This window comes from Sorex araneus, chromosome 7, assembly GCF_027595985.1.
Source record: "Sorex araneus isolate mSorAra2 chromosome 7, mSorAra2.pri, whole genome shotgun sequence".
Classification (NCBI taxonomy): domain Eukaryota; kingdom Metazoa; phylum Chordata; class Mammalia; order Eulipotyphla; family Soricidae; genus Sorex; species Sorex araneus.
Genome location: NC_073308.1, coordinates 54,106,786 through 54,132,162, shown reverse-complemented (window position 1 = coordinate 54,132,162; position 25,377 = coordinate 54,106,786). Strand labels below are relative to the sequence as shown.

Below are 25,377 nucleotides of genomic sequence, written 5' to 3'. Positions count from 1 at the left end.
TTTTTAATTGAATCACTGGGGATTGGTGCGATAGTACAGCGGGTAGGGCATTTGCCTTGCACGCGGCCGACCCGGGTTTGATTCCCAGCATCCCTTATGGTCCCCCGAGCACCGCCAAGAGTAATTTCTGAGTGCATGAGCCAGGAATAACCCCTGTGCATCACCGGGTGTGACCCAAAAATGCAGAAAAAAAAAAGAATCACTGTTGGATACAGCTACAAAACTTTAATGTTTGAGTTTCAGTCATACAATGATCCAACATCCATTCCTCCACCAGTGCACAATTCTCCACCACCAATGTCCCCAGTATTCCTCTTCCCCCACCCTTCCCATCCCTCCCTCTGCTTCTATGGCAGACAATTTCCCTCTTTCTCTTTCTCTACTTATGGGTATTATGGTTTGCAGTACAGATCCTGAGTGGCCTCGATGGCACCCTTAGAGTTGCAAGGTCAGAGGAATCTCTCCCTTGAACTATGACGATACCATTTTGACTTTGAAAATATGTCAGCCTAAAGTTTGTAACATACACTTCTTTGTCCAATTTTAGTTATGACTGTGAATCTGATTCTAAAAGCATATCTATTGAGGTAAATTCTGCCTTCACTGGGTTTCAGATCTAAACTGTAGTTGGATGCCGGATATTCGTTTTTAGCTTCTTGTAATGTTTTCTTATCTATAGCTTCCAGTTTCTTTTACTTACCACTCAAATACTTAGAAGGGGACTAACAAGCTATACTGATAAAAATTACTAAATGGGTTGATTTAGTAGTTTGCCTACTAATTACCATTTGGGGGAGGAATGAAAGTATAAAATGTGTGGATTAGTACAAAAGACAGTGTCACAGAGCTGATGGTGTAATAATGTTAAAGGAATCCAGGGATGTGGCTGAAAGAAAGAGTGTGTGTGTGTGTGTGTGTGTGTGTGTGTGTGTGTATGTGTGTGTGTGTGTGTGAGAGAGAGAGAGAGAGAGAGAGAGAGGAGAAGAGAGGAAAGAGGAGAGAGAGGGGGGAGGGGAGGAGAGAGGAGGGGAAAGAGAGGAGAGAGAATGACACTATGCTGTGAAGAGGCATAAAGTCCTAAAGTCCTTAAGGATTTGGAGGAGGGGGAGAGCAAGGTGCTGGCAGTATTGGGGAAGGATGGGGCCCATTGAGGGAGGAAAGAAGGGCAGTCAGAGAAATGAAGGTAGAACTGCATCTTGCAAGGATCTGCAAATAAGGAACTGCTTTTTGACAGTGGAATTCAAGTGGGAAGATTAAGGCCATGGAACTTGGATTGGGGGACCTGTCCTAGCTCTGTTGCTTGATGGATGTCTATGCAAATGAGCACCCCGGGGACCAGGTATTCCTTCCTCATCTGGTTAAGGTGATGGGTGAGCATGTACTCCCAGATTTGCTGACAGAGTTCAATAACATGCTCAAAGTTAAATTAGGGTGAATGAGAGATGACCCGAGTATAAGCTTATATGACTTATTTATTCATTTTGGGGGAGGTAGCATTAGGCTCACACCTGACAGTGCTCAGGGCTTATTCATGGCTCTGTGCTCAGGAGCCAATCCTGGAAGTCTCGGGTCCATCTAGGATGCTGGGATCAAGTCAGGTTCATCTGTGTGCAAGGCAAGTGCCTTAAGCCCTGTACTATCTCTTTGGCCAAAAATGGAGATTTCTTAAGGTCAACATAATAGACAAATTCAGTGTAAGTTCCAAGTTGATAGGAAAAAAAAGTCTTAGCAATCCCGGTATTAATTATAGATTATTATGACATATTAAATCATTATGATCTTGAATGACATGTACATATTTTTAATATATGTAAATGATTGTTCCTAAGTGTCTACAACATTCTATTTTTTTTTAAATTTAAGTATGTGGCTGATCCCCGTCCCCTCCTTGACTGTCAGATGAATCCCTCAGTCTCCCCCTCAGCTGATATTGTTGCCTCAGCTGCCTGGTGCAGCTGGTGGCATGCCTTCGTACAGGTGCATCAGGCATGGGGCCATACTTTGCTGAATGGAGCTTTTCTCCATTCATTCATTTGTTTGTTTAAATAGGGGCTGCACAGTTCTGGGACTCAGACGTGGCGTCACATGTGCTAGACATGTGCCATCCTTGAGCCACTCATATCTTTTTTTTTTTGCTACTTTGCATCACACCTAGCGATGCTTAGGGGTGACTCCTGGCTGTGCACTCAGGAATTACTCCTAATGGTGCTGGGGGGACCATATGGGATGCCGGGGATTGAAGCCAAGTTGGCTGTGTGCAAGGCTAATGCCCTACCTGCTGTACTATCTCTCTGGTCCCTTGATCATTTTTAACATCTGAGAAAGAAGTGAGACTCAAGGACCGGGATATGGGTCTGGCCCCCGCACTGTCCCTGGGCCGCCTCCTATTTCTGAAGCAAGCGGACCCCTCACTCTGCTCCCGTGTGCTATTGGCAGTTCTGAGCTGCTTTCTGCTTATTTGCAAAATGATCTGTGTCCCTTTGCCTGGTGCCTGGAGAGTGGCGTGAGGGCACAGTGTTTGGGTGCAGACTGATATTTAACATTTTCACATTCCGAATCAAAGCCTCATTATACTCAAGTTTTTATTTACTTTTAAATTTGTCTTTATTTTTAAAAATTGAATCACAGGAGGTACACAATTACAAAGTTGTTCACGATTGGATTTCAGTCATATAACGTACAAAAGTTTTAAAAAATATGACTCTAGGCCAGAGAGATAATACAGCAGGTTATTGCTTTGCCCATAGTCAACCTGCGTTTGCTCCCCAGCACCACGAAAGCTCCCCTGAGGTCTGCCAGGAGTGATCCCTGAGCATCTCCAGATGTGGCCCCACGCATAAGAATTATAATACCACATGACTCGGTTTATTACAATTTGTATGGTTGATACAAGGCTACAGAACTAGGCTGGTTAGCTTTAGAATTCTACAGTCAACCCCAAAATTGTCACACTATATTAAGCTGTGGCAGTTTTTTAGATATTCGGTAGGTGGCGCACTCTGCTATGTTAAAGCAAAGTTGGTCCATAGGTCATGAATGGTATTACCCTGCATTTGATTATTAAAGATTGCGTGAATGCACTGACTGTTATTCTACATTTTTAAAAAGAAAAAATATAAAAGGTACCGGACAAAACCAGAAGAATTGTTAGACAGTATTGGTGTGATAAAAGCTCCCCATTTTTTGTGTGCAACAGAAATGACCTCATGTAGGAGAACAAAGTTATAGTACAGGTGGTTTGGGCAAATAGTTAGCACTTGTGAAATTGTGTACAACTGTAGAATCTTGAGCCTTCTTCCCCGAGGAGCAGATGATTAGGGCCTGGGATCTCTCAAAGAAAACCTTGCTGTTTTATTATAGTGCATTCGATGCAGGACAACTGTGGCAGAACACAGGGGACCCCTTCTGCCAGGGTGGGCTTATCGGTGGAGCCTGGATTTCCTGGTTTCCCAGCCGCATTCACATTTTTCTCATCTTTCTTGCAGTAGAGAGAAATAACAACACTCTGAGCTTAGGATAAGACGTCTAGCTCCTTTTCTTTAAAAATGGAATCATTCTCCTGCTGTGGAGTGAGCACAGGAGTGAGGGCACTTGCTTTGCATGTGTCTGGCCCAAGTCTACCCCAGCACATCACGTGGTCCCCCGAGTGCCACCAGGAGTGATCCTCAAGCACAGAGCGGACAGGCGCTTCAGATTGTTGCCCTGCGTGGCCCCCAAGTCTCCTGCCCCCACCAATTTTTGGGGGGCAATAACATAGCTTTTATGGCCATAACAATTTGATAGGTGGATGTTTTTTTTGAATATGTCTAAATCTAGAGGAGCAGCCATAGATGGTGAGTAATGCAACAAAACAAGTTTAGGGTCAAGAATCCTGCCAAGCGTAAATAACTGTGTTATTGTTGCAGTTTTAAAAAAATGGAGGAAGCAGTATATTCCCATATTTGGCAGAGATGTAAGGCTAAATGTTGGCATTTACAGGAAGAGAAAATGGGAACCAAAGAGATAATACAGCTGCTTGCCTTGCACGGACCAACGCCCATTGCTCCATCCCCAATATCCCGTATGATCCCCAAGAGCTACCAGGAGTGATCCCTGAGCCATGATTAACAGAGCCAGGAGTTAAACCCTGAGTACAGCCAGGTGTGGCCCAGAAACCAAAGAAAAATTATTGCCTATCTACCTCATGCTTTCACTTGCAGTATGTCATTTTCTTTGGTGTCTTTGTATAAAAAACACTTGCTATTAGAGGTTCTAAGGTAAGAATGCTGTTTTTTCAGAACAGTTAAATGTCAAATATGGTTTGGCCATATTTGTGAGGCTTACCCCTTAAGATAATTGAAAATTGATTCAACATTTATTTGCTGTATAATTCTCTTATTATAGAAACAGAGTTTTTTGAAAGAGTTGTACATTTTTTGGGTTTTTTGTTCATTGGAAAACTTGATTAGCTAGGAAGAGAAGTGTCTCTTTCTGTTTGAAAGATATGCCAGAGTTTACTGAATGGCATGGTTTAATCTGAGCATTTACAGAAGTAAACTCACCTAATGGTTTTAATTGCCCTGGAAAAGTAAACTTCAGTTTACCTTGATTAAACAGAATACCACGTAGGATAATTTCTGTTCTGACTGTCTTATCTCTCTGTTTGTCTATCAAGAAAATAAAAGCCCTCTGTTTTGAATTGAAGGTTACGTTTCATTTCCTCCCCCTTCCTAAATGCCTGTTATCTGATATAAAAATGATTCAAGGGAAAAGGACTTGGAGCCTAACAAGGGGACATTTGAGATTGCTTTAGTTTTAACTCAAGTTTCTTTTCTTATTAGAGAAATATTGTGTGGCAAGCTGATATTTTTATTTTTCTCAACAGCCTCATAGAAGAGAACTACTTAGAAGTAGATAAAATTTTGGTTAAGATTCTCTGAGTGTTCTGGTTTAGTGGTTTTTTTTGGGGGGAGGTGAATGTGTGTGTGTGTGTGTGTGTATGTGTGTGTGTGTGTGTGTGTGTGTGTGTGCTGGAGGTGATCCCAGGGCCACCAAGCATCAGTCCCAGCCACTTCATTTCCTTTCCATCGGCACATGGCAGCTGTTTTTAAATTTCTTTTTTCTTCTAGGTCGATCGATGAGACGTTCAGCTTGGCCGAGGAAACATGTAGTTCTAATCCAGCCATAGTTCGGAGGAAGAAAATTGCAATTAGCATCATCTTTTCCCTGTGTGAGAAAGAGGAAGCACAAAGGAATTTCCAGGACTTCTTTTTCTCTCATTTCCCCCTGTTTGAATCTCACATGAACAGGCTGAAGAGTGCAATTGAAAAGGTAAATGAAGAAAAAGAATGTCACTAAGTGCCACATGGAGAAACAGACATGGGACTTTAAGAATGGTAGCATCTTGGGGCTGGAGAGATAGTACAGTGGGTAGGGCATTTGTCTTGCAGGCAGCCCACGCAAGTTTGATCCCCAGTACCCTTTAGGGTCCCCCAAGCCTGCCAGGAGCGATCTCTGAGTACAGAGCCCAGGAGTAAGCCCTGAGCACCACTGGGAGTTGCCTCCAAAATGGTGTCACTATTTGATGTGTCAGGTCACTTTCCCGGAGAAGGGGAACTGTCCTGCAACACGGACAGCATTTGAGGCTGGTGTATTGACATCAAATAGCAGATACCGCAGTGCTTTGGGAAAGGAAGTGCTTGCTGGCGACCCCACCTTGAGGCTTTTGATTTTACAGTACTGTCTTGTCATCAGTAAGCCTCGTGAAGGGTGAAAGTGGAATTTCATTTCAATGAGTGTTTGACTTGTCTTCTCTTAAAAATAGGCCATGATCTCCTGTAGGAAGATAGCAGAATCCAGCCTCCGCGTCCAGTTTTATGTCAGCCGTCTAATGGAAGCTCTGGGCGAATTCAGGTAAACGGACAGTGTGCAGCCCATCCTTCTTTTTTTCCCACTTTTAAAAAAGTTTTTTAAAATTAAAAAAATTTTTTTTTTAATTTATTGAATCACCGTGAGATAGTTGCAAGCTTTCATGTGTGGGTTACAATCTCACAGTGATCAGCACGTCCTTCTCAGGGGACGTTTCTGAGCACCTGTGCAGTGACACCCACCGCATGGAGGGAGAGGGGAGCTGCCCGTTCCTCGGCCCTAGGGGAAACTGGGGCCAAATGGAGCCAAAAGCCAGACTCAGCCGCCGAGGACTCCCATTCTGCACAGCAGTCAGTGCTGTGATGTTCACAGCCGAGCAGCCAGGGGAAACGAACCGTTGTCAGGGACAGAGACATTTATTTCCGTTTGCTCAGACAGTCCTGGCTTCCATTCGGTGTCCTCTTGTGAGTCTTAGGTATTTCCTCTCCGTGAGCCCTCTCGTGCGCCTTCACTGTGGGTTCCTAAGATAGTCTGTAGAGTTTTCCCCAAGTCCTGGTACACGCTATCTGGGCAGAAAGCTCAATGCTCCGGGTCAGAGGTAAGCTGCTTTCCGACTGTGGTGAGCAGGGATACATTGTATCATTTCTTTTCTTCTATTTTTGCTTTTTCGGTCACACCCAGCAATGCTCAGGAATTACTCCTGGTGGTGCTTGGGGATCATATGGGATGCCGGGGATTGAACCCAGGTCAGCTGTGTGCAAGGCAAACGCCCTACCCGCTGTGCTATCACTCCAACCCCATCGTTGTACCATTTCTTACAGCCTGTCTCTCAGCGGGAATTCACATCCTGCCGTGGAGAAGTCAGTGGGGAATGAGCCAGAGGCTCGCTTCGTAAGAGGGGCAGGCCAGCTTTCCCAGGGTCGAGCATGTGCCCCGAGTTCAGTCCCGGCACCGCACACCCCCCTCTGCACCCCTACGAGTAGTCCTGGTGGTCTCCAAATGCCACTGAGTGTGACATTCACAAGTCTTTTCTACTCTTTAGACAGCTAAAACATTTTTTGGTGATGTCTTAAGTCCTGTGCAGGTGAACCCTGTGTGCCACTTGGGAATTTATAGATCGTGTATTCACTGCGTATGGAGGCAGGGCTTTCTCTTGCCCCGGCAGCCTCTCCTCCAGAACAGGTGACCGGGAAGATTGCTGTCTTGATGTTGGAAGCGCGGACAGGTGTTTGACTTCCCGCTCAGGCAGTGTGCCGGGGCAGCCCCGAGAGAACACCCAGCGGGGCTTGAGGGGTCACGCGGTATCTCCCTCCCCCACTCAGTAAAACTTGAGACCAAAATGGTGACAGATTTCACCTGAAAATGAGTTTGCTCTTCTGTGGCTTAAATATTTCATGAAGCCAAGGATTGCCACATCAATCCACATTATTGTCTTTTTTTTTTTATTTTTAATGATTACCCCTTTATGAAGAAAAGGATATCCAAGTGTCTGTGTGAAGCCTTTGTGTCTCTTTATGTTTCTGTTCTGTAGAGGAACAATCTGGAACTTATACTCGGTTCCAAGGATAGCCGAACCCGTGTGGCTTACCATGATGTCTAGCACTTTGGAAAAAACCCAGCTCTGCCAGCGATTTCTCAAGGAGTTCACTTTCCTGATCGAACAGATCAACAAAAACCAGTAAGCTCCGACTCCCGCGAGCCCCGGGTGCGAGCCCCGCGTGCAGAGTACATGCTCCATGCCTCTCCCTGCATCCACTCCCGTGTTTTCTTCCCCCGTCGCCTCTAGGTTTTTCGCCGCCTTACTGACCGCAGTGTTGACCTACCACCTGGCCTGGGTCCCGACCGTCATGCCCGTCGACCACCCTCCTGTTAAAGCCTTCTCCGAGAAGCGCACGTCTTACTCGGTCAACACGCTGGCCAAGACACACCCCTACAACCCCCTCTGGGCACAGCTGGGTTCGTACCTCATTGGGCTGTTCAGAAACTATCTGGGGGTGCGTTACGGACAATGCTGGAGTCCTTGGTTGGTTTTCGCCGTCCTGTGCAGACGCAGGACAGGAGAAGTTGACCTGTGGATTCTACTTGTACGTCTTCTGCTGCTGTGTCTCCAGCCCTTTTCCCTTTCTACCCCTGGAGCAGGGACAGTAGAATATGGTCTCCAGTACTGGAGCAGCACCTCATGTGTAGATCCTCCTTTGGTGTCTGTGGGGGGTAGGGGTAGGGGTGAGAGGGGGAGGCAGGGGTGGATATCCTCTGCTTTTTTGATGGAGATGGGAGTGGGTAGTTGGGGTGATGCTTGGAGCTATGGTCTATGGGGGACCATGACTATGGGGGACCATGGGGTGCAAGAGGTCAAACTAAGGCCAGCTGCATGAAGGCAAGCACTTTAGCCTCTACATGCTCTCCTCTCTCTCTCTCTCTCCCCCTCTCTCCCCCTCTCTCCCCCTCACCCCCCCTTATGTTTTGCATGTCCACTGAGAGGGATAGGGAGTGCTAACCCCCCCAACTGAGAACCCAGTAGGATGACTGAATAGGAAAAAAATTAAAGAAAAAAAAATGGAAAGACTGTCATTTCACCACCTTTTTTTAAAAAAATGATTGAGGCCACACCCAGCAGTGCTCAGGGCTTACTTCTGCACTCAGGAATCACTCCTGGCAGTGCTCAGGGACCATAGGGGAGGCTGGGGAACTGTGTGCAAGGCAAATACCCTACCCACTGTATTATCACCCCCTTTTGAATGTTTGCTTAAACTGGAACCCCTTGCCTCTCTCTCCACTGCTTTCTTCCGGTCAGTTAGTTGATGGCGTTTATTTCCAGAGCTTGACCCGTTGGCATGGTGAAGGAATGCCAGGTTTGTCACTGCTGGTTCTGGAGTTTGGGGCCCCAGTTGCATGTTGGGGTTCGTGTGGGAGAGGGGCGGTTCCTGCTCAGCAGGCACGCTGCGCCTGGCCTGGCCCCGGGTGAGAGCAGGGCTGTGGTGGTGAGGCGTGTGCTGCTGGCTCTGGGAGGCTGTCTGCTGGAGGCGGCTGCTGCGTCTGCGGCTGGCTTTGAAACGGCCCAGGGACCCCTTTGAAGTAGGTTGGAGACAGCGCAGCCACACAGAGGCCAAGGCCGCGGGCGCCGGCTCCATGCCGGACATCAGGGCCCAGTGGCTTTACCTCCCGAGTGTCTTTTTTTCATCAAAACAGGCTGATAAATAGTTCGCCGCTGCGGTGGGAATTAAATCAGTTCTCAGGAACACATTTGTTATTTATGTTGCGGATGAAAATACTATTTAGGGCAGCCCAGAGAGAGAGAGTGAGGGGAAGGGCGGGAATTGCGGGGAGCGCTTAAGGGAGGAAATGGGAAAAATGCCCTTTCCCAGGGGGGAGAAGGGCCAGGCCGAGGGGAGCACACTGATCGCAGGAGCGGTGGCTGACGCCGTGAGCCAGGCATGGGCTTAAGTGCTTCTTCACACAGGTTAGTTATGTTCTCCGGCCGGACCCTTCACCTCGGCCTTCGCTTTGTGGGTGACAGAGGTGGTTTGTCTCGGCGTCCTGGGTTATGTAACGTGTGAAAAGGAGAACACGTATTTCATGGCTAAGGGGATAGTAGGTGAATGCTAATGAATCAGCCAAGGAATTGCATGCATAGTTCGAGTGGATTTAACCCAACCAATCAGTATGGAGAAAAAATTCAGAGCATACCTCCCTCACTTCAGGCACACAGTTCTTTCTGGGGAAGGGCAGCATGGTTGCTCCCTTACAGAGCAGTACCTTGGGATGTGGCTCGGTGATAAAAGGCAGGGGACTGAGTACTGAGGAAATGGTGCTGCGTTCTGCCGCCTCCCCCGTTGACAAGCAGTGCGAGGAGAGCAGCGTGCATTGCATTAGAGAAGTGTCTCTATTACCTGGCTGGAATGATAGCACAGCAGGTAAGGCATTTGCCTTGCACACGGCCGACCCGGGTTCGATTTCTTCACCCCTCTCGGAGAGCCCGGCAAGCTACTGAGAGCATCCCACCTGCACAGCAGAGCCTGGCAAGCTAGCCATGGTGTATTCGATATGCCAAAAACAGTAACAACAAGTCTCACAATGGAGACGTTACTGGTGCCCGCTCAAGCAAATCGATGAGGATGACAGACTCCTCCCTGGAAATTCAGCTCATTGAGAGCCACTAATGCCATGTGTTCGGGAGAAGAGGGCAGAGTCCCTTCTGTGGTCTGCAGTCCTTTGTCAGGGGCCACCAGTGTGTTGTGGAAAGTCTCTGATCCTTGCCCTCCCCGAGCAAGCCAGTCTGGCTGCTGACAAGACCGATGAGGGGCTGAGGCTGGGGCCAGAGCCTGTGAGGACAATCTGGAGGACCAGGTTGGAAAGCCAGTTGTTTCTGTTATTATGAAAAACCACCACAGGACTTAAAAAATTTGAGTAACAGTAATAATATCAGTAGTAGTAGAAGCCCGCAGTAAGTATTCTGCAAGTCACAGTAAGCAGGAAAAAAGCAGTTGCTGGGAATACAGAGTCATGTGACTGTCACTTTAACCCAGCCTCTAAAATTTGATAGTAGTAGTAGTAGTAGTAGTAATAGTAGTCACTGTCACTGTCATCCCATTGCTCATCAATTTGTTCGAGCGGGCACCAGTAACGTCTCTCATTGAGAGACTTAATTGTTCCTGTTTTTGGCATATCCAATAGACACAGGTAGCTTGCCAGGCTCTACCTTGCAGGCTTGATACTCTCGGAAGCTTGCCGGGCTCTCCGAGAGGGGCAGAGGAATCGAACACGCGTTGGCCGAGTGAGAGGCGAAAGCCCAACCGCTCTGCTATCGCTCCAGCCCTTGCAATAAATGGAAAATATCAGTTGCTGAATATGCAATATTGAATATACAAGATTATGCAGATGCAATTTTAACCCAGGCTCACATGTAATGGCAAAGAACTGAGAGTCATTTCAAAGGCTTGCCCGAGAGCTCCCTGGGACAGAGGCTCTGCCGCGGACACTTCCGCCTGCTGCTCCACGTGGCTGGGCAGGGAGACGAGCTCACGTGGCCTGTCCCTGAGCCTCTCGGCCCAGCCTCTGCCCGGTGCGTGCTCCGGCCTTCCCATGACTGGACCGCTGCCCGGTCAAGGTCACGGAAGCCACTTAGTCTCAATATAATATAATTGGAAATATCAGAGGAGCACGTGCCTGTTTTGTCAGCTTTTTATCTCAAATGACACGTGAGGCTGAGCTAACCCTGGGATGGGGGCCCACAGCTCGAAAGCTCTTTCAGGCCACCCGGGCAAGGAGTTCCAGCTTGTTTTTTGGATGCTGGTGACCTCAGTGGAAAGCAGGAAAGGCCTTTCTCCTTAGGAAAAGCACGGGGGTCCCTGGTGCAAATTAACACACGTTTGACAAGTCTGACAGTTCCTCCTTGTTTTTCTCCAGAAGTTTACTTTGCACTTTGTCGACTACAGTTGAAATTCTGGGGGAAAAAAAATAAATAAAAAGAAAGAAATGAAAATGAGAAAATGAAAAAAAAAATGATTAGAAGAAAATCCAGCCTTCCCTGTTGTAATAACCCATGTCAAGCAGTGCTCCATGAGCCGAATTAGAAATCGGTTTGGCGTGAGTGGAAATGGGCACAGAGCAGGTCACACGCACTGTTGGCGGGCGCGCACCTTGGGAGAGCGTGAGGAGGCCGGGGCCTTCCTCCCCACCCTTCTCTGTTTCCCCAGTTTCCTTCTCCCTCTGTCTCCATCCCCCTCGATGCTGGCACCTGAGCAGTTCCCTCCGGGTTCCCAGCAGCTCACTTCCTCTCCGTCCATATTCTCACCTCCCCTCTCCGGCTTCTGCGATTGTGCTGTTTCTCCTGTACGTTCGCTCTCTTCCTCTCTTCCCTCCTCGGGGTCACGCGTGTTTGCCCTCTCTCTCGGGCCCAGTGCTCTGGCATTCGGCACCTCTGTCTATACCCCAGGTCTTCTCTTTCTCCGCCCAGTTTCCCCTGCTCTGTTTGTCCCTCTCCCTCCCCAGTCCCTGGCTCCTTCCTCGGGGGTCTCCTCGCCCTCGCTAAGGTGGCTCATCCTTCCTGCTTTCATGCTCTTGGGCAGCTCTCTCCTGCACACACCTTTTACCCATTGCCTTCTAAGGGGGTTTGTATGTGTCACCTTCACCACCTGAGGAGTGATTCGGTTTATAAAATTTCATGGGTGATCACAAAGGAATCTGTCCTCAGTCGCTTTGTCAGTTCGGGACTCACCAATTGCCTTCCTGTCCAAGAGCCAGTAAATCTAGACTATAATTGATTTGTTTTAATTTTTCTTTCTTTTTTTTTTTTGCTCTTTGGGTCACACCCAGTGATGCTCCGGGGTCACTCCTGGCTCTGCACTCAGGAATTACCCCTGGCCATGCTCAGGGTACCATATGGGATGCTGGGAATCGAACACGAGTCGGCCGCATGCAAGGCAAACACCCTACCCACTGTGCTATATCACTCCAGCCCCGATTTTTTTTTAAATTTTAAGTGGCACATGATTTTATGAAATCTGACCCTCAGGTAAACAGCCCAGTTACAGTGCTCACATTGCTTAATTTAAATAGATATAAATTACATTGTATTCGTCTTTCTTTTATCTTTTCCCACGTGCTTAATTATTAAAACACACACTATCAAAAGCTAGGAAGAGGATGTTGCTATTCGGGGTGCCAGGTTTTGGATCTGTGATGTTTATCTTTATTAACGTTGAGATTGGGTTAAAGTTTGTTTCCTCCCCACCATGGATTCCAGGAGTGACCTTGATAGCCTGCCACAGCGGGCAAGATGTAATCACAGGGAAATAACCGTCAGAAGCTCGTAGCCAAGAAAGTTTTCTCACACAGGAATACTGGGCCTGGCATCAGTTATCACTCAGTTATTCTTCTGCACGGAGCTGATTTCTCAATCAGTCGCTGAAGCCTTAAAGATCATGCTCCATTAGCCCAAAGTCTGTGCTCGCTGATGGGTTCTGGCCTGCCTTCGCTGTTCTGGGGAGCAGAGCCCTCCGCTGGGGAACACGCTCGAGCAGAGGAACTTCCTGACGGTCCCCAGGGGACGGGCTTCGTAATGGTTCTCAGAACTTTTTTTCCCTGGGTCTTGCCTCACCACTTTAATTAATTTCATCTCTCTGTGCTGTGAGTGCCTCTTCGCCTCCCTTTCGCTCCTGTCCTAAGTGGGCTCTAACTTCCTGACTTTTTCTTTTTTTTCTTTTTTTTTGCTTTTTGGGTCACACCTGGCAATGCTCAGGGGTTACTCCTGGCTCTGCACTCAGGAATCACTCCTGGCAGTGCTCAGGGGACCATATGGGATGCTGGGAATCAAACCCAGGTTGGCCGCATGCAAGGCAAGTGCCCTACCCCGCTGTGCTATTGCTCCAGCCCCTGACTTCTTATTTTTAACTATTACCAGGCGCCACCTCTCCTTTATGTAGTTTCCTTGGAGGTCTTGATTTGTGGTCGCAACATTCTGATCGTTCTTTTAAGAATGTGTAAGTCAGGGTGGGTTCCACGGGAATCCAGAGAAGGCAAAGTCATGAAAAGCCCTTAGCACCCCGCCTGCACAGCCGGCCAGTATTGGGTTTTTTTTGGTTGTCATCATTTATGCTACCGTGTCAGTATGACTTGAATCAGGGTCATCAAATGCAGTGGTAAGAGACTCAGTGTCATCATTTTATTTTATTATTTGGGGGCTCCCACGTGGTGCGGGGGGGGGGGTGCTGGGGACCACTCCCAGGGATCCAGTTCCAGGCACCAGTGGTTTTGTGCTGCTTGGGCTCAGTGACTCTGGGGGCGCCAGGGTCACACCCAACAGAGCCTGGGGAGACTCACAACTCTGAGCCAGGGGTCAAACTTGGCTCCTGATGTTCTTTCCCTGGCCCCTGTCCTCTCTCCCCAGCCCCCCAGGTGGCCATTTTAATAGTTCTGCATTTGACAAACGCTTTTGATAAAAAGCTTTAGACTGATGGGACCGCTGACACATTGGTCCTTTTCCCACATTGAAACCAGATGCTCGTGGTTCCTTCGTCAGTTTCTAATCCTCTCCTCTGGATGTAACTTAAAGCATCAGGCGTTTCTTTTCCCAGTAGAAATTTCTTATGTCACCATGTAAAGAAGGGACTCAGGTTCATTATTCACAACGAAGGGATTTTCCTCTCTCTCAGTGAGTCACTTCTTGGTGCATGCATGTATGTGTGTGTGTGCGTGCGCATATGTGTGTGCGTGTGCATGTGTGGATGCCTGTGCATGTGTGTGTGTGTGTGTGTGTGTAAGAGAGAGTTGTGCACGCGTGTGTATCCTGAGAGCATTGCCCCCAGGATCTATTATCCTGGAGTTCCTCTGAAAAGTCTCGACCGTTGTAGGTTCGAGTGACAGTCTGTGATGGGTCCGATGTGTGATCAGTTCTGGCTTTAGCTGGCCCACCCGGTGAACTGCAGGGAGGGGGAACCTAAACCACGTGGCAGAAGTGGGGTTCTCTAGCCCTGGATCCCAGCATCCGGAGCTGTGGGCTGCAGGTCACAGACCCACTTCCTTTGGTTGAGGCAGTGCTGAGCACTGTCACCCTGGGTGGTTCCCGCCTGGCTTCGGGAAAGTGCGGGAAGCAGCAGGCCGAGCGGGGCGGGGAGGGGCTAGGTCCTCTGACTTTCAGCTGGCCGCGCTGACCTCGTCCCTGTGTCCACTCTCCCCGGCAGGTGACCTCTACGGGGCCATTGGCTCTCCGGTCAGGCTGACGCGCACGGTGGTGGTGGGCAAGCAGAAGGACCTGGTGCAGCGCATCCTCTACGTCCTCACCTACTTCCTCCGCTGCTCTGAGCTGCAGGAGAACCAGCTGAGCTGGAGCGGGCCTCCCGGCGACGGGGACCCAGCGCTGAACGGGAGCAAGATCACGACCGCCCTGGAAAGGGGCGAAGTGGAAGAGTCGGAGTACGTGGTGGTGACGGTGAGGAGCGAGCCCGCCCTCCTGCCCCCGATCCTGCCGCCCACCCCCGGGTCCGAGGGGCCGGCCGGGACCTCAGAGGGCATGGACTCTAGAGATCTGGGCCCCAGAGCCGACAGAGAAGGGGACAGGAGGCCGGAGCTGAGCTCCGAGGCTTGCGATGCCGGGTCTCTGGAACCAGAGCCCGACCCCCCGCGGAAACTCCGGGATATGTTCTGTGGGGAAAGTAGCCACGAGGCAGGGCCGGGGGACGCCGTGGGGGTCCCCGGCTCTGAGTCCCCGGGGTCGGGACAGACCACCCCGCAGCAGACTGTCGGCCAGGGCCCCCGAGAAGACCCACCCAAGAAAGCCCCAGAGCGCTCGGGGGCCTGGCCCTGCCCGGACCGGCGTCCCCAGGTGGCGCTGCCCTCGGAGAAGGTGACCTTCCAGATCGGCAGCTCCATCTCGCCAGAGTCGGACCTGGAGAGCCGCACCCGGAAGATGGAGGCCCTGCTGCAGGGTCGGGCCCCGCGGCCCGCGGCCAGCCCATGCCAGGCCAGCTCCTGCCCACAGAGCGCACACGGTGACGTGGACAATGGCGCACCTGACGGGCCTTTTCCCGAGGACGGTGGCGCTCTCGAGACTGGGGAGGCCGCTGACGCCGTGTGGCAGCCCAGCCAGCCTGCCCCGAGGCAGCAGTTGGCAGGAGCCGCCCCGTGGGCCCCGGAGGCCACCCAAGGCGTGTCCATGCCAGAGGCCGGGGTACCGTCGGTATCTGCCCCGCGCAGGTGTGCCCCTCGGGACATGGGCTTCTCTGCCACTGCTCGTGTCCCCCGTGGGGAGGCCACCAGGAAGGCCAGGGACATGCCCCGGAACGAGAGCTCGGACAGCGCCCTGGGGGACAGTGATGATGAGGCCTCTGCCACGCTGGACCCTGGCCTTGGTGACCTCGAGGAAGGGGCCACAGAAGTGGAGCTGCCTCTGCCGAGGTAATGCCGGCCGGCTGGGCGGTGAGGGGACACGGGCAGGCTGGGAAGCGTGGCAGGGCTCCAGGTGCTGTTCCCTTCAGCCCCCCCATTTCCGTGGTAACGTTGACGGCTGCCAGCGGCTTGCCACGTTGGCCTTTGTTTGACCGGCCTGTGTGTCTGTGTGTACCCCCCTCTGCTCCCACCCGAGCAGGATGGGAGTTTGGTTGGTTTTTATTGGAGCGCCGTGAAATACACAGTCACAGAGTTGTTCGTGATTGGGTTTCAGTCATACAGTGTCCCAACACCCATCCCGTCACCGGTGTGCATTTCCCATCACCCAGATCCCCTGTTTTCCTCCCGCCATCACCACCCCCCAGCCTGCCTCCATGACAGGCACTTTTCTTCTTCTTCTTTTTTTTTTTTTTGCTCTCTCCCTCTTTCCTTCTGAGCATTATGTTTGCAGTGCAGGTACTGAGAGCTTACCGTGTAGACCCCTTTACCTACTCTCGGCACTCAGTTCTTGTCCAGAGTGATCATTTCCAACTCTCGGTGTCACAGTGCTCCCATCTCTACCTGAACTTGAACTGTCCTCCCCCGCCCCCCCCCACTTGTGGCAAGCTTCCAACCGTGGGCCAGTCCTCTGCGAGAGTCCAGAGGTGTCCATCCCTGACCTTGCAGCAAGCATGGTGGGCGTCTGTGCGAGGAGGCCAGTGGGTCCCCCTGCAGCTCCTGTGTCACTCTGGTGGCCTCAGCTTTCCTGTCCTGGGCAGTGCAGGCAGCGCGTGGCTTCAGCGCTGGTGGGTCACACTTGTCTCCCAGCACCTCTCCTGCCCCTGGAGCCACGGGGCTTGGCAGGGAGCAGCCGTCAGCCTTAACGCGCCATTGGGTCGATTAGCTGCTCCGGCAGTGACGGGAAGCGGTGAATGGAGATTCCTTCTTCCCTTTCTGGCCCAGCCACCACGCCATGAAGCTCCACAGAGCCCTGAAGACTGGAGTTTTGACCCAATCTGGCACTTTTTTCCTTCTCTGCCTGGTGGGTGTTTGAGAGGATGCACAAGCCTTGAGCCTTCTACCAGCGCACTGCCCCCTCCCTCCTGCATTGTGTTTCTCTTCTCACTTACCGGCCAGTTGCCCGAACAAACCACCCAGAGTCCTTATTTTTTTCAATTCTGAAATAACTAAGGTACAAGAACTATTGAAATTAAGTTAAAGGAAAAAAAAAAGGTTTTCTCATGTTTCATAAAAATTGATGGTTCAAAGGTCTTACGCTGTTAAGGCAATGTATTTGTATCTGCATTGGATTAGAATATTTGACCTAGAAAATCTTGTGAGTTGAAATAATTATGACACCTGAAAACAGGGTCAAAATGTAATGGCTTAGTTTAAACATGAGTTACTAGAATTATAAAATTGGTTGCAAAATTTCATCCTACCAGTGCTCTCTTTGACTGCTGAGACTTTTGAAAATTTTCTAGAATTACTAAGTAAGTAAAGAGGTGGAACAAGATCACAGCAGGTAGGGCGTTTGCCTTGCATGTGGCCGACCCGGGCTTGATTCCTTGGTCCTTCTTGGAGAGCCCAGCCAAGCTACCAAGAGTATCCCGCCCGCATGGCAGAGCCTGGCAAGCTACCCGTGGCGTATTCAATATGCCAGAAACAGTAACAACAAGTCTCACAATGGAGATGTTACTGGTGCCCGCTTGAGCAGATCGATGAACAACGGGACGACAGTGCTACAGTGCTAGATTGGACGGTTTTATTGCGCTTGTCATGCAGGAAAAGGCAGATGTTTTCAACTGGACATGCTAATGAGCCAATATTGTTTGTTTGTTTGTTTGTATGTTTGAAGGTCTCAGAGCATCAGCAGCCTGAGCGTGAGAAACTTCGGGCGCTCTCTGCTGGCGGGGTACTGCCCCACCTACATGCCGGACTTGGTGCTCCACGGGACCGGCAGTGACGAGAAGCTGAAGCAGTGCCTGGTGGCCGACCTGCTCCACACGGTGCATGTGAGTGACCCTAAGGGGCGCCTCTGGCTGCTGAGAGTGTGCCAGCCCGTGGGCTTCCGCCAGGCACTGCGCCCGGAGAGTCGGGCGGAGGGAATTTTTTTTTTCTTTTTGGGTCATACCCGGCGATGCACAGGGGTTTCTCCTGGTGCTGCACTGGGGACCATATGGAATGCTGGGAATCGAACCCGGGTCAGCCGTGTGCAAGGCAAACACCCTCCCTGCTGTGCTATCGCTCTGGCTCCCAAGGGATTATTCACAGGGAGATGGGCAGGGTAACCAGAACCCACAGGGCATCCAGGGACAGGCAGAGGCCGGAAGCCAGGACCACGCCTGGGCCTGGAGGGGGCAGGGGAGGAAAAGTGGCTCGGGGCCGGAAGAGGCGAACCTGGCGGGAGGAGCAGGGGCCCGGGTGCTGCCACGCCCTCTCCTCCATCCCCCGCGCCCCCCTCAGACCCCACACGGGCTGAGCACAGCTGGAAGCCAGAGGGCCGGGGCGCAGCTGATGCAGTTAGCAGTCCTGCCGTCTCTCCAGGGGGTCGACCTCCCGGGGTCTCGGTCGGGCAGAGGATGGATGGGGGCAGGTGGGAGGCGCTCAGAGGCACCCGGCACCGCACAGATGGCGAGCCAGTTCCACGCCGTCGCGGGGAGGACCTCGGAGCTGTCACATATGCTTCGCTTTTTCTCCTTCCCTAGACCTGTCCCTCAGAGTGATTGATGGCGCTGGCTTGTCGCTGAGTCCGCTTTGATGGCGGCGCAAGGAGGCTGGGGGGGAAAGATCTAACAACTCTTGCTGGGAAAAAAATCGCCTGGTCGGAGGCTGCCCCCAAGTGCTTGCTTGCCCGCGCCCCGTGGCGGTGTGACAGTCACGGAGCCGGGGCGGGAAAGCGCGGCGGGCTCACAGGCCCGGCTCTGACGGAGCTGCTAGGGGCCAGGGTACAGCAGGTCGATGCTTTTGCCCCGGGCAGCCTGTGTCTTGTGCAATGGGGAAAGTCTTCTTGCAACTTGGCTCCTTCCCTATCTCCTCGCCAGACAAGTATTTCTGAAGAGGTGGGACAGAAGGCTTTGATGTTGCCTTTGGCCCTGAGCATCCCCTTTGTCAAGACTAAACATTCCTCGGGCGCAGGCTAAACAGGCGGAGGAGGGGATTTGTGGGAACTGGCGAGGAAGACACGCAGTTGTGGAGCAGATGTCCCCAGGAGCTCCCTTACAGGGGGACAGGCTGCACCCCAGCGTTTCCGGGCTGCACCCTGCAGGGTGGGGAATAGCCCCTCACCGGCGTGGTCAGTGTTGGTCCAGGAGGGACAGAACTGAGGTTGCTTTTGTCACTCGGAGGAATGCCCTCCCGGTTTACTTGCGGAGTCTTGAACTCTTGAGGCTTTGTGTGCACACTCTATACTTGTTTTTCACGGTCCGTACAGAGGTGACCTTAGCGCCAGAACAATGACCCCCTTGTGTGACCGGTCTTCCATCCAGACAGCTGTACGCCTAGCAGCCATGCGTAGCGTTAAGGCAGGAACTGAGAGGCCCTCCTTTCCTTCTCGGGCCCCACCCCAGGTTCACATCTAATCAGCGGAACCCAGGCAACTCTTTTTCCTCCCCTCCCACTGTCAGTCTGATCTCTGTCTCTGTCTCTGTCTCTGTCTCTGTCTCTCTCTCTCTCTCTCTCTCTCTCTCTCTCTCTCTTGGGGGGCGCACCTGGTGGTGCTCAGGGCCTCCTCCCGGAGCACTGGAGGCTGGAGAGTGGGGGATTGAGCCAGAGTCTGCTGCAGGCAGTGCACGCGCCCTGCCCGCTGTCCTGTGTAGCAAGTCCCCTGTTGGTCAGGTTTCATTCTTTTAAAAAGACCTTTGAATTCAGTTAAAGAATTGTGACCTACAGCATGACTGATAGTTGCGCTTTGGGCATACAGTATTTCAGCACCAACCCTCTGCCAGGGATCCCTCACTCCGCACCGCACAAGCAGATTTCAGAGGTCAGTGGTTGCAGCTTGGATCCTGTGTTTTCAGTGTCGCCGAGACTGCACCGCTGTCCGGCACCGCCAGTACAGCCAAAGCCCCAACCCCCGTTCCCGCCTTACTTCCTTTGTCATCATTTCCAGCCCCCACTCCCCACCCCACTTCTGCCCTTGATTTTTTTTTTCCTTCTCTTTCTCTTCCCTAAACTCCGGGGTCAAGGCTGGCCTCGGCCTCCCTCCTTACCCCAGTGCGTTTCTTCACCCAGCCATTCTGTACGCCCCAGACGAGCTCATCCTCCGTTGCTCGTTCTGTCGCTGGCCTGCTTCGCTCAGTGCGGTCTCTTCCCCTTCCGAGCGGGTCGCAGCAAGTCGCCTGACTTCCTGTTCCGTGCAGCTGCGCAGGGTTCCTGTCCGTCTGCTTGCTGGGCGGCCCAGGCTGCCTCCCCTCGCTCGCCTGCCTGTAGAAACGGGACCCATTGCACGGTCACCCTCCCGGAGTCAATCTGCAAAAGTAATCAGGACATTTTTTTTTTTCAGTATCACAAGTTGCACTTTGTTTTTATTTTGGATTGAGTCACCGTGAGATACAAAGTTACAAAGCTGGTCATGGTCCCATTGGGTTCTACTGAAACAGTGTTCCAACGCCCAGCCCTCCACCACCAGTGTCCTCAGTTTCCCTCTCGCCACCACCACCCACAGCTTGCCTCTATGGTAGGCACTTTCCTTCCCGCCCCCCTTTTTTGAAAGAGAGAGACAGAGACAGAGACAAAGACAGAGACAGAGAGAGAGAGAGTCTCAGTCTTAGTCTGTCTCTCTCCTTTTGGGAGCTTTGTGGCTTAAGTTACTCTTTTTATATACTAGGTTTTCACAGTGACTTTCCCGTGCTAAGATATCTACTATTTGCGAGGGCAAATGCTTTCCTCTATTTGTATTCCATGCAAGTTTCCCATACATCCTTCTTTTCGCTTCCTTTGCTAAAGTGTTTACCGGCCGTACCTCTGCCTTGCCATCCGCCTTCCAGTCTTCCCAAGAGATCGAAAGTTATTGATCGTGATAACCTACATGGCGTCAAAATATGAATGCATCCAAAGTGCAGCCATGCATAGGTGTGAATGTGGAATTAGGAAAGGCTCATAAGAACATCTTTGGAAGTTTAATACATTTTGAATGTATCCAATTAGCCTGAGTGGATTTTTAATTTCACTTGACATATTCATCATCATGAATTTTGCTTTTGAAGTTCCATTGAAAACTGTCTCCTCAGCCTGCAACTCTGGTTTGCAGCAGTATATAATTAATTTTTTTTTTGTCTTACTTTCAGTTGTCAGGTACAAATATTTATTAAAAAATAAATCAGGATGACTTTTAGTGTTCCAGAAAGCCTGGTAATTATTTGAATTCTTGAGTACATTGCCAGAGAAAGAAGCAAAAATATGAGCTAAAATCATAGCTTATTGAGGATGAAAAGTTTGGGACCAATTGCATTATCCTCACTTGCCTTCACAAATCTATTTTTTGGATGTTTGTTAATTTTCAGTATTCAAGCTAGACTTCTTTGAGCTTTGATATTTATAATTGTTTTTAGAGAAGGATTTTTAATAACTGCTTTAAAGAATTGATTTAAATTATTGATCTCTTGTCTAGTCCTATGCATGGTTGGATTGTAATATCTATCTTGTGTAAATGTGGGTTTTATAGCCCTGATGGAGTTTGTAGAGTTTAGTCTCTCATAGATTGATTGTATTTGAGAACTTCCAATACTAGGAATTCCTCTGGCTGGGGTTGGATCGTGGGGGAGGGAGATTCACTTATAAAAAATTGCTACCTTAGCTTTATCATTTATTTCCATTTTGATCATTGGCTTGCACATGTTAAGGTACTGATAACCTCTGAATATTTAAACACGTGTTCTTATTTAATCCATCTACCTCTTTTCTGGCATTCAAACTATTTCTCTGCCTTCTAACATACAGATTAAACAGCTGCCTTAAATTAAGCTCACGTAATATTTAGTTTCACTTTTTTTTCTGCCACCTCTGAATGTGCATTCTTTCCTCTGTTTAACTTTGGACTTTCACTGGTTAAAGGGAGTGACCGGGAGATGGTTTTCCCTTTCTTCTCTTATGTCTGTTTGTCTGCCTGTGAATTCTGCCCAGGATGATACCGGTCTGACAGTGGGGGGAGGAGGTAGGGGCCAGGGGGAATGGTGGCGCTTCAAGTTTGGAGCTGAGGAAGTTTGCCAAGGCAGCTTGACAATATTGGTGACTTGAGTTCAGGTCTTCGTATGATCCACTCATTTGCTAATAGACTGAAGTAAACCTTCCGGCATCACTAAGCCTCAGGGAGCGGAATATGTATTTAGAAGAACTGATGAAATCCAAGACAGCGGTTAAAGGTTCAGACAAACCTGAATTTTAATCATGGCTCATCCTTAGTAGCTGTGTGGCCGTGGGCAAATTTCTTTAATTTTCTCAGCGTGAGTTTCATCTCTGAAACAAGCAGTGCTTATTCTGTAAGTCTGATTTCGAGGCTCTGTGACAAATAATGCAGATGCGTGGCACATCATTAAGTACCTAGTAAGTCTTAGCTATTAAAATATTGTGTGCAGGGCCAGAGCGATAGCATTGCAGGTAGGGTGTTTGCCTGGCAAACTTCTGACCCATGTTCAATATGGTCCCCCTGCTCCCCTCCCCGAGCACCGCCAGTAGTGGTTCCTGAGTACAGAGCCAGGAGTAAGCCCTGAGAACGGCTAGGTATGGCCCCCAAACAAAATAAATCAATGCAATATATGGAAAAGAGCTTTGCAAATGAATTCCCTCAGAAGTGCCTATCAGCGAGGAGGGAAAAAGCTCTCCATACGTTACAAAGCGGTAAAAGTGGCCACTTTTCCTTGTGAGATTACATGAGCAGGCCCAGTCAAGAAGGTCATCAAGGCCAAAATTAACTTCACATTTCTGTAATTTTTTTTTAAAAAAAACAACTCATGTTCTAGGGCTTTAGGCAGTTTACAGAATAATCTATCAAACCAAGTTAGCAGTTGGCTATAACAGTCTCTGTCATTTCATTTTGAGAGCAGCAACAGATCGACTCCAGAAATACCGCGCGGAACTCGGTAGCACAGATAAGGAGCTTTGCCGAGGCTTGACTGTGATGTGTGCTCATGAATGCCTAATTCAGCCGTGCAGGGCAGTCAGGCAGGAAGGCTAGGGAAGAAAAGTCACATCAAATGATTAACCGATTATTTCAATAACACAGACAGCGTTGAGTGCCTCACGTCGGTGCCTTTTAAATCAATCGTTTTTGCAAAGGAAACATTTGTGAGGGACGAATCTGCTATTAGAACACCTCTTACCATTTTTATTTCCCTGTATTGGGTGATGTGCAACACGGTATTTGGGACTAGGGTACTTGACCCCACATCTTGGGTGTATGTATGATGTGTGTGTGTGTGCATGTGTGTGTGTGTGTGTGCATGTGTGTGTGTGCGTGTTGGAGGGTGCAAACAGTAGTGCTGAGGGGCTAGTCCTGGCTTGTTGCTTAAGAGTCACCCCTGGCGTTGCTTGAGAGGCAAGCATCTCATCTCCTACCCCCTACACTGTCTCTTCAGCCTGCCAACACATTTGTTTTTATGGATAGACGTTTGTTCACACACACAAGCGTGTGTGCGGGGTTTTGATACGCATATGTGTTTCTTTCTGTGGATTGTAGTTTTTTTAAAAAAAGGGGAGGTGAGAATTACTGATATTTCTTGGAAAATACCATCTGTCATTGGAAACATCTCTGATTCCCTCCCCCTCTCACTAGGAACTGTGGCCTTATTTAGGTCCTCCCTGCCCTGGCTGACATCCCTTGCCGGCACCTTCCCCCTCTCTGCACTCAGCTAGCGCGTGTCACCTGTGTCTCTACAGCACAGGGTTGGTCCTTTAGGATTACAGCTGAGGAATTTAAATGCTTCCAGTTTCCTTAGTACTTTAATTACCCTCCTTGCTTTTCCTTTCTCTCTTTTTTTGTTTTTATGGTAGACCTTTGTCACATATCTTTACCCGTGTCTTCTTTTGCCTACAGCGGAGTTTGAGCAAACCCGCAGTGATTTTTGAAGGCCCACTTCAGCTCTTCCTTCTTGTTTGAGACCGTCCCAGGTCCCCGCGGCCAGAACTCAGCCGTGCTCGCCCCCGCCTCCCACCCACCCACTGTTCTCTCCGGCGTCGTCTCCGTCTCCCACGCGGCCTGCAGGCACCTGGAAGCCAAGCAGGGACTTTCCTGGTGCCTGGCATGGAGAGAGCTCCGGGAGCGGGGATGCGTCCCCGGAGACGGGGCCAGAGGCATGTGCATTTATTTCCGCAGTAAAACTGACGATTATTGTGTCTCTGTCTCCTGAAGTGGAGAGAAAGAGCAGATGGTCTTCCCCGCCCCTCCCCCACCAAAGCAAAGGGGAGAGTAATGTGTTTATCCCCAGTGCTCCTGGCTCTCTGTTCCTTTGCTTTACCTAGAGGAGAACAAAAATCTTACTATAGGATTTTCATGTGTCTTGTATGTCATAAGCATTAGGCACATCGAATTTTTATTTTGCAATTAATTTTCACCCTCTGCAAACCATTTGACACTCTCTACCAGTCTCTTAAAAAAAAAAAATCCATGAATCCTCTCTTTTTTTGAAGTGAGTTACTTTTTCCTTCTTTTTTGGGGGGAGAGGGGCTCATTCTCAACAGTGCTCAGAGCTTACTCCTGGCTCTATCCTCAGGGGTCACTCCTTGCAATGATCTGGGAACCATATGGGGTGCCAGGGATCGAACCCGAGTCAGTGCATGCAAGGCACATGCCCTACTCACTGTCCTATCACTCTTGCCCCCCCTTTTTTTCTCCTCTTGAAACTCCCTTTCCGCAGCAAGGGCCTGGCCCGGCAGAGAAGCTGTTCCCAGAGTTGCGTATCATGTCTGCCCAACCCGGGCTGGAGCTGGGGGGTCAGGCCAGGAAACCTGGGGTTTGCAGCCAGAGCCCAGGTACTCAGAAGGTCTGAAGTTTCCTGTGCAGCCCCCCTTACCACGACCACCTCATCAGACCCACAGGTTCCTCTGTCTTCTCGATGTCTTTGTCTCCCGGGACCCTCACTTGTCTGTGGCTGCCAGGGTCCCTTACAGTATCCCTGCGTGCAAAAATAAAATGAGTGTCCCCTCCCCTCCCCCCCACCCACTGCCCCGTTGCAGGTCTTTAGTGACTGACAGTGAGCCCGTTTCCTCCAGGAAACATACCTAAAACAAACGCTTGCAGAGTTAGGATAAGATCATGTAGCTTTAAAAAAATTTTTTTTTATTTTATGAGTTAGTCCACTATATTTGATTACATTTAATATTGAAACACCAATCCCACCACTGTTACACCTTCCCACCACTAAATTCAGGATGTTTCCATCCCAAGCCCCAAGCCCTGTTGCAAAACACAACTGAAATAATATATTTTGTATTGTCTGTTATGAAGAACTGCTGAACATGCTTACAAAAAAGTGTTCATATAGGAAACAGTGTAAAGATTGTTCTATTTTGTCAGGAGCCATTAAGACATTCTATAGGATATCAATAACATGTTGTTAAAGTTTGGGTGATGTGAGCTTTGGTATATATAAATATGTATATATGCGTATATATTTTTTTCTCTATGATTTGTTGCCTACTCTCTGAACTTTATCAAATATGGTGTGGTAA

The 25,377-nt window shown here is 49.8% G+C and overlaps 1 protein-coding gene across 2 annotated transcripts in view; it reads left to right on the top strand.

Moving 5' to 3' along the window:
* FNIP2 (folliculin interacting protein 2) overlaps positions 1-25,377 on the top strand; it is a 138,090-nt gene that overhangs the window by 93,498 nt on the left and 19,215 nt on the right. For both annotated transcript variants that reach the window (XM_055144857.1, XM_055144856.1), the window contains 6 exons: positions 5,109-5,310; positions 5,804-5,892; positions 7,379-7,525; positions 7,634-7,803; positions 14,529-15,741; positions 17,570-17,726. In XM_055144857.1, the coding sequence (XP_055000832.1) occupies positions 5,109-5,310; positions 5,804-5,892; positions 7,379-7,525; positions 7,634-7,803; positions 14,529-15,741; positions 17,570-17,726 (1,978 nt within the window). The remainder of the gene's footprint in view (positions 1-5,108; positions 5,311-5,803; positions 5,893-7,378; positions 7,526-7,633; positions 7,804-14,528; positions 15,742-17,569; positions 17,727-25,377) is intronic.